The 9,815-nt window shown below is 34.3% G+C and overlaps 1 protein-coding gene across 1 annotated transcript; it reads right to left on the bottom strand.

Moving 5' to 3' along the window:
• Window positions 1–1,980: 1,980 nt before the first annotated feature.
• Window positions 1,981–8,401, bottom strand: LOC149902434 (uncharacterized). The gene is made up of 2 exons (XM_090110231.1): window positions 8,211–8,401; window positions 1,981–5,274 (listed from the first exon to the last, which is right to left on the bottom strand). The coding sequence occupies exons 1-2, from the start codon at window positions 8,245–8,247 to the stop codon at window positions 4,406–4,408; spliced, it is 906 nt and encodes a 301-aa protein (XP_089966357.1). The 5' UTR covers window positions 8,248–8,401; the 3' UTR covers window positions 1,981–4,405.
• Between the last annotated feature and the right edge of the window lie 1,414 nt (window positions 8,402–9,815).

Here is a 9,815-nt window from a genome sequence, read left to right on the forward strand (position 1 = left end):
ATTCATCATCCCAGAAAAGCGTTTAAAAATTTATCTCAATATAATTTTGCATACAAATTAAATAGAATACGAAAAATAAAAGATAGTTAAACATTTCCGAGTTACAACTCTTGGAGTGTGCGTAGGTAACGAAGGGCGAAAGCAAAGGGTAGGTCGAGCGGTGCGGGGGCGCGGGGCGCGGGGCTCTTTGCCACTTCTCCAAATAAATTATAATTCGCCCGCTTTCGTACGATTTACATCTCCTACTGTTTAAAAAATATTCATTAACGAAATATTTCGAGACAATACTTTTGTCGTGCGTTTCTTACAGGTTTTTATTAGGTATACTTAGGAATAAATGTTCTTTCACATAATACATTGTGTTTTATGTGATATAAGGATGGTAGATTCTATATTGATATGTTTTATGATTGAATTAAAATATGATTTATTGCTTATATTGCCTACATACATCAATGATTTAAGAAAACCAAATATTATTAACCAAATCTTCAATGACCACCAAGATTTTCTGGCAATATAGGTACCTAGCAGTATAATATTTTTATTAGTATATATCATAGCGAGACGTCCTATATAAGCTTATAGTATAATATTTATATTTGAAATTGTTTGTAAGCGAGCATTGATTATTTTCTATATAAAAAAAATACAGTAAACAGTTGGTTCCGTATCCGTATTTTCAGCGTTGCTGATGATAATGACACATACACAAAGGCAGATAATATATTCAAATGGAAATTATAAAATTTTAGCATTTGTGATACGAATACCAAAATGTTCAGTAGCTGTAGTCAATTTTATTTATATCAAGATAAACTAATAATCAACTGTTATCATATTTTTTAATGTGAAGAATATTAGGTAGATATCTCAATATTATTTTTAACTTAGATAATGTGTTGCTCTAGCTAGAGAGCTTGCAAAACCTAGTATAGTATGCATGTACATACAGAATTTTAATAAATTATTACTTTGCAAAACAAAGTTGTGACTATCCGTGTTTTCCAATTACAGCACTAGAGCGCATTATGCGGCATAATGCTTAACGTTGAATGTTCCAACTACAGCAACGCTTCGCACAATCGAGCACTCTTAAAAGTAATGCGCGTGAATTGATGCGTGCAATCGATTTATCGTTAGTAATTATTAATTGTTGGAAAAATATTTAAAGCTTTCGTTTCATTGTAGTTTTTTCAAAATAATCAAAGTTAATTCAAATTGTGTTAAAAAAATAAATATAAGTATGGATGAAGGTACAAACATTGAAAAAAATGTTAATGAAATAATCAAAGTCCAAATTACTTAAAATAACCGTAAATATTTTTCAACCAATTATTATGTATACCACTTTATTTACACATTAATGAGGTTATTGCTAACTCTATGAATTTTTTTTTTCAACACTGAACTTAGCGCAACCTGCTGGTGCGTTTCACGTTCCAATTAAGCATTAGCATAATTCGGCATTGTGCGCCACTGAGTCGCATTATGCTCTGTAATTGGAAAACAGCCTATGCTTACTTTTTAACATCAAACTTACTATTTTGTAAATCATAAACAGGTGTTTAAAACAAATTGGATCTACATACTGTATCTAGACTTGCTAATCGAGGTAAGAATTCGAAAAAAAAATTTACATTGACCAATATCGGTCCATAAAGGCAAGACGAAACTTATTGAAACAAACGCAAAACGGACAAACATTAAAGGCATTTAACGCTGTAATGTTATGTTATAGGTAGGTATTTGTACGATTTTTGAGGTTGTAAAACGTCTCTTCAGTGAAATAAGTTTCAATTTAAAAAAGTGACCCCTTGCACTAATAATATAAATTAACATTATTAGAATTAGTAAGGTTGTACAATAAATAATATTATTCGTCCAATATATATTTTATAATGTGGCCATAATAAAAAGTTTTTGAAGTCATTATCAAGAGGGTAAAGTGGTTAGTGTATTTCGTCAATAAAAAACGTATTAAATAACAAACATCTCTTTATTTCTCATTATGTACTGGACATTCATAAAGAAATACATAAATTCATAGTACAATAACTATGTTACATTTATCATACTCTACGTTAATTTGTACAAGTAAATTAGTACTGACAAATATAGGTTTTTCCTAGAGTAAGACCTGCTTTGGAAATTTATTTTAATATGAGGTAGACAATGTTTGGTATACGGCAGTTTCATATTATATTTGTGAAAACTCTGATATCACACAATGTTCGAACGTTGGCTTGCTCTATGATGGCACAAAAACTTGAAAACTTTATTACTAAGCAATAAAAACAAACGCTATAATACAAAATCATTTAAAGGAAACAATAGCATATTTTAAAATATAATAGGAACTTAAAATCATTGCAAGTTGTTAACGATACATTATCGTTATTCTCTACGATTCTCCGGAAACAAATGGTAATATAAATCAGTCTCAGTGTAATATGTGACTTAATATGTAAATTAACGTACATTATTATAATTAACCTTCGCTATAATATACGAGATCTCAATAGAGTTGAACTATAGAAAATATTTTAAGTATTTTGGCTATTTACCCTGACACAGTAATATTTCAAATGAGGTAGATGTTGGTACTGCATTAAGATTAAACTAACTACGATAATTATTAATATAAACATTGCAACATCGAATCAATACTAATCGAATTATTTATTTGTACACATTAAAATTTGTACCAATAATTTCTTTGGGAATCATATCTTACTTGTAACACTAGAAAGACCCTTACTTCTTCGATGCTTCTACACATCTTATGAAAAAATAAAATAATAATAATCAACAATCAATACATTATAATTTACATCAATGATAGAGTGCGCAAAAAGTCAAGAACAAACGCAATGTCTTAAAATAAATTAAAACGAAAATAATCATGCTATAACTAGTAGGAAACTAATACCCGTAAGAACAAATTGCAATATTTAATGCATTCATTATTAATTCCTAACACATACTACAACATGCCATATGCATCGCGAAAAAGAACTACATACATTCATATAATTAGATACTTATATATACAGATTTATTCAAATTAATCGTTAAATATTTACTGCCGATCAATGGCATTAATCTTAATCGAAATTCAAGTTGAACATGGCATGTTTAAAATTTTACAATGAAAACCAGGAGAATATAATGTTAAGTCCATGTATATTCTCCTATACCCTAACAACATCAAACTAAGATGTACGATAAAATTTAAGCGCTACATGAACGCTGTCATAGCTTTGATATTTACACATATATTATTCTCTATTAACAATTAATCGTTGAAAAGACGATTATAATACGAATAGTTAAGAATTTATGACCTATCACATAAATAATAAATAATTTATAATAATAGCAATATTTACAGAAAAGCTCGCTGCGCTCGTCTCCTTCGCTACCGTCTCAGACTTACTCGTGACTGCCTCGATTTTATCGATAATTACCTACTTACAATTAAAAGCTCCATTGCATTCAGATAATTATCCCTTACGTACGTTACACAATATCAATTACATTACTATAGCTATTATTTTTCCTTGTATTGTCGAATTATAAAAACGAAAGTAAACTCAAAAAATTGTAGGTCTAATAGTTGAGGAATTTTGTAAAATGTGATATAATAAGGGTGATTAGGAACCGGTTCGTTTGTCGCGAGGCGCGATGGATGAGGGCTCATACAATAGCTTCGTCTTTGTCGGCCGAGCGGAACTACCGGCCGAATCAATACTTATTAATCACCGATTGTTAACAAGCCTTTGTCGCTGAAATAATAAGGCAATGTCGCGACCTTCCCTCGCTGTTCTATTCCGGTTAACATTTCAAAGATTGAGAGATATTTCTTGACCAGTATTATGTCAAGCATAACGATCTCATTTTTTCGCGTCAAGAACAAAAGGGTGCTAATAAATCAAAAAATCTTTTGTGCAATAAGGTTTTTCATATTTCTTCTCGGCTATAGAACAATGTAACAAAAACGATCTCGTTTTTGCATCCTTCGCTTTACGATTATGCAAATGGTACGACAATAAACTTCTAAACTGTAACACGGTTGAAAAAACATTGAACGATGGACATTGCGAATTTACTACCATAAAAAGAGAATAGCCGACTACCTAACCATCTACGTCAGTAGTCTTACCGAGAACATAAACAAAAGAAAAATAATAAAGATAAATGGGCGAACGTTACAATTTTTAAAGCGTTCAATTCTTTTGAAAATTATGTGATAACAATGGAGCCGCATTTTAGCAACGGAGGTAAAACATTGAGTAAGTGAGACAATATCAAAGTATTACATAGTCGGAGGCGCGGCTCTACGCGAAAGGAACTCGTATACCGGCTCATGAGTGCGCGGCGCGAGGCCCAAACTGCGCGCCCACTACGCGGAGTGCACGCGTAAATCAGTCGGAGAGTCCGGCGTCGCCGGTCTTCTCGGGAGAGAAAGGTCTTCAGGTTCGGTCTGTTCTGGCCACTCGTCCCAACGCCAGTCCGCTGACAGAGCGGCCGGGGGACTGGGTGTTCCCGTGTCGCAACCGCCACTCGAACAGCGGTGTAGAGCAGCAGCTTGTCGCCGCCTGAATCTTGCACCACAACGACAGGCAAACGGAGCGTCCCCGTCGTGGACTAAAGCGTGCGCTTTCAGTTGATTTGAATCTGAAAAACGGGCCGGGCAACGGGCGCATGCGTATGGACGTTCACCGGTGTGCACGCGCAGATGCCTGCGAAGATTGGCAACTTGGACGAAGTGGCGTGGACAGTGTGGACAACTATAAGGCTTTTCGCCAGTATGTAAACGTAGATGAGTTTTCAAATGATGATCACGTGTAAAACGCTTGTGACATTCTCCGCATTCAAAGGGCTTTTCGCCGGTATGGGTGCGTTCATGATTTTGCAACACGTGCTTGTACCCAAACGAGCGAGAACAGACCTTGCAAGTGAATAGTTTATCTCGCGGTGGATCAGCTGCTCCGGGAGACGATCCCGATGACGGAGGTGAGGGTGGAGCGCTAGATGTCGTGTCATCAAGCTTAGGAGTTCTACGACGTTTGCGTGCTCGTTCTAGCTCTGGGGCGGGCGGAGGCAGCAAGGGTGCCGGGGGCGACGGCGGCCATGCCGCTAGGAGAGCGCCGGAGTATAGCTCAGCTGGCAAGCCCGCTACCAGCGCTGCGGCTCGGCTGGCCAGCAACCGCTCTGCTAGCATTGGCAGGGATTCTTCTCGCATGCTCGAAAGAGACCTTACCGACACACCTGAGAACAAAATAAAAAAAATATGTTAAAAAATGGTACTATTCTAAAATAAACTACGACTATGTCAAGGAATTTGTTTTACTTCCGATATGGGTAAAAGTCGACCTAAGCAAACGCATAACCGAACCTATCGATAGCACACTTATCAGCGAGAGAGGGCAAAAAATAAGGCAAAAAGTGTAAGCCAGACGCTTCGGAGGAAACATTTGGTCGCAATCACCGCTGCAGGTCGCTTCCGCCCCGACCTGTTGCGCAAATTGCGACTTTTGAAACTATTTTCTTTAAACTTTCAGATATAAAAATAGTTCATCATTAAAATGAGAATGAAAGTGAGATCCATCTGACTTTTTACTAATCTAAATAAATAAATAAAAAACTGTTATATTATACAGCAATGACTGTATATTTAACACAACTTAAAACAGTGAGAGAGGGGAGGCGTCAGCGATCCACTCACTTTCATAATGGAATTAATTATTCCTCCAACAGCGGACTCCACCCGCGCTCCTCCCAAATTATATTCAAATATTAATTTCGACGAAGAAAAGCCTTTTGAGAGCACTTAATTAAAATTAGACAAAATCATAATTGAAAGTTCTCCTCGAGGCGTGAAGAGGACGGAGCGAAGGGAAGCGTCCTTACATTATCTACTTAGCCGTGGAATTAATTTTCTGCTGCTACGAATGGATCCTACGCGTTTCATAATTGAAATAGGCAAAATATTTTTCGTTGTGCCATTAATGAAAACGCCTGCTTGACAATTAATGTAATTTTAATAGTCTCGGGGAAATTATAAAGCAAATTTTTACGTAGCTAAAAGGTACCTATGTATATGAAAAACATACAAACATACATAGGTACATCAATAAATTTCATTTGAATGAACATATGAAATTGTTAAAATTTGCATATAACATTTATGAGGGTGAAAGTGACCTTTACAACATCATCGGCAAAACTAAATTACGCTTAAAAAAAATATTGCAGTAAAAAGCGTTTTAAATCAAATTTAGATGTGATTTAATACGTGTACAAGGTGAGTGTCGCGCGTACACGTCCACGGGCTTATCCCATAACTTTGTAATAAGTTTTTATCTTGCGGTTCAACACAAATAGTCTTTCGCGCTCGTGATTTGTTTAGAAAATCAGTTTAAACATTACATAGCGATTTTAAGCGTGACAAGGTGAAGGAACGCTAAATTAACTAGGACTAACGTTCTTGTTTTAGTAACTAAAAAAAAATCATTACTTTAGCATGTAACTTACGCTAGCATATTGGTTTTGAGAAAAGTTGAATACATTAGAACGTAACTTACTTACTTAAGTAAACTAAATATATACATGGCTACATAGCAATCCATAGGTACTTAATCGACAATATTAGAATACTTATAAGTGGTTAACACTTACAAATATTGACGTATAAATCACTTACAAAAAAAATGTAATAATTAAATACTCGTTAGTATAATAAAGTATTGATAGGATTATAAAGATCAATAACAATATTGTACAACGTTCCCCGGCGGTTCGCAGCGCTGGTGATAAATTTACAAAGGTAGGTCGCACCCTTCCTAGCGTAGTTTTTTATGTGCTAAAGAGTTGTAATTATCCGCTCTTTATACGCCATAAATATTTGTCAATAACCCATGCTCAATACTTTTATGGAGTCGCCTGCGGACTGCCACTCCATAACTCATTATTGCGCAAGGGTTCGGCTGATAACCGCTTCAATGACTTCCTTTTGTCACTAAATTGGTTTCGGCTACTTTTCATATAATAAGCTATAGTGTGTCATGTTATCTACATATTTACATATTGAACATTATGCGGGAAATTTTTTATAAAATATATTAATAGATTTATATTATTTTTAAACTCATCAAGACATGCGTGATGTGAAACTTATTTCATATGAATTTGATTCGGATACGAATCGTGTAATTCGTATTTCTAACAGAAATGTTATGACCAAAATATTTATCGTCTAAATTAGGTATTAATCAAAATTAACATTTTATTAAGTTCTACAAGTATGTAATGTTCAATACTGAAATATATTTGCGGTTTCTAACTTGTAGGTAGGTACGTACAACTACGTAACATTGCGATGTCCCAATTACTCGGACTCCCCAACTTTAATGAGATTAAATTGAATACTCAGGTAAGTAACGCATCGCTACAGATTACTGAATTCATACGGTTTCGGCTTTTTAGGGTTGAGCACCTATTTTTTTGGCTTCAATAACCCTGATGTTGTTCTATTTTTTTACTATTTTAATTGAATCAATAAAGTATGTATGTGACACATATTGTGTCCACGTTATAAAGTGGTTTAAAATATAGCACACAATATTTAAAAACTACTTAAATTACTAATTGAAAATTATCATATGTACTTAATTTAATATTCTATTCTAAGGAAGCGATATATAACGATTATTTTATGTTGTAAAACACATTTCCTATCTTACAGTAGACTATTAATAAGAATCTTTAAAATTTGTACATGAGAAGTAAAGATTAATAAAAAAAATGCTTTTATATTCGGACTGCTATTTATAATGTTTTACTTACCATTAAATTTGATCCACACAAACTAACAAGATAGACATAATGAATAATTATATTTGTGTGAACAGTAATTAAATTAAACAATTTCATTATATTTAATTCAGTAGATCTCAAACTGAAAGAAACTTTAAAGCGTTCACTACATTTCGCGACTTTCGTAGCCGCCGTCGTAGCAGTCGACTACGCGGCTACGACAGGCTACGGTTGACTGAATCTCGCCGAATGCAAATAAACCATGTGTGCGTGTCAGCACACCGCCCAATCGCGGCGCCCTTCACACGCATGCCAACCCGCTCACTTTCAAAACTTTTCTCCATATGATAAGAAACTAATTTTAAGATATTTAAATATAAAACACAAACCTCTGGAATTTTGCGATGATTGCAGCGATATGGCCATCTCACACCACCTTAACGAATTTCATTTATTTTCACCACAGCCGATTAACTTAATGTTCGTCAAACGTCCAATACGAAAGTAATGTACTAATGAGATAAAGTGATTAAAACGTTAACATGTTCAAGCACGTAGTCGCGACTCAGTTCGTTTTGTGATACAACCGTTCTCAGTGGGACCTACCACAACACTGGCGATGAGCGGCGAGCGTGCCGGCCGCCCCTCTGCGCGGTAAACACACCCCCACGCCCCTCCTTTATCCCCCCCGCACCCCGCACTCGCTGCACTCATGCACGCAATGCATTTTTATGGCCGCTACTACATTATGTTCCTTTGATACAACAGTTTTTTAGCCCCCGTAACGAGCAACACATAAGCACTTTTTTATGTTTACGAGCGGCTCCTGTGCGGGTCGGGCGGTGCTTTCTTTTACTGCAACTAATTTGAGAACTATTTTAGATTTACTATCTCCTACTTGCAGACTTCTGTTTCTTTTGTAATATAACAAAGATGAACTTTCACTTATTGTAACAGTGTATATACATTTTACTTATTTATTTTAAGAAAGTTTACGCATATATTGATTTTTTCAAATTAAAAATATTTTATAAAATGAGGAAGTACTTTAAACAACATTTTTTTATATCATATCATACATCATTTTTTAACATTTGAAATAAGAATTTTTAAATGTAGAGTCGATATTGTGTAGGAACAATAATTAATATCTATGAATTTAATATTTTGGTGATAGACACGAATTTTTTAATAAGCAATTTATATATATATACCTACTTACAAGGATTTAAAAAAATGCTTAATAAATTGACAAAATGATTATAAAAATGAAAGCGATACAATTAACAGACGCGAGGATGTACCCAGAATAGATGTTTGCAAGATCAGCTGCTGATGTGTTTAAGAAATTTGTAATACTTGTAATAGATAAATAACGTGTCCGGAATAAAACATTAACTTAATTTTACTAGGATACCACGAGGATTATAGGAAGCGAACTTTATTAAGTATTTTATAACTAATAGAGTCTTTTCATAAAATTATATAATTAACACATGCTTCCTGATTCTTCATATTTAAATACAACATTTACTAAACGACATACGTATTGTGCAACCTACTTGCCCTATTAATTTAGATAATGAAAAATCTTAAAAATAATTATCATTAAACGGGCATTAATAAATCCTTTTATTCTCCTAACGTTATGTCATTATTATATTAACGGTAATTATTGTTACAAATCATAAAATGACATAGTTTAATGCTCTTAATTCAATTTCAATTAGTTATCAATATTTAAATATTAATATGGGGAATCAAACGTCCTTTTCGTTTCTAACATTTACCTACAGGTATGATGTGCAAAACGAATGATTAGAATCAGTCCCGTCAGAACAGAACATAGCAATATCATATGCAGATGTATTTAAGGTAAAGTCCTTCAGGAGCCCCGTGGTATTGACTCAAAGACAACACATAAAAAGGCATAAGTGTCGAGACAAGCGGCGTATCGCGTAAATTAAGCATTTTTATCGCGCGTGCTGTGGTTA

This window comes from Colias eurytheme, chromosome 15 (assembly GCF_061535395.1).
Source record: "Colias eurytheme isolate Ceu_HAF_F1 chromosome 15, ilColEury1 Martin Lab GWU primary, whole genome shotgun sequence".
Classification (NCBI taxonomy): Eukaryota; Metazoa; Arthropoda; class Insecta; order Lepidoptera; family Pieridae; genus Colias; species Colias eurytheme.

Coding starts and splice junctions, on each gene's coding strand:
- LOC149902434 (XM_090110231.1), bottom strand. CDS start 8,247: ATGGCCATATCGCTGCAATCATCGCAAAATTCCAGAG. Junction 5,275..8,210: donor ATCATCGCAAAATTCCAGAG/GTTTGTGTTTTA, acceptor TTTTGTTCTCAG/GTGTGTCGGTAAGGTCTCTT.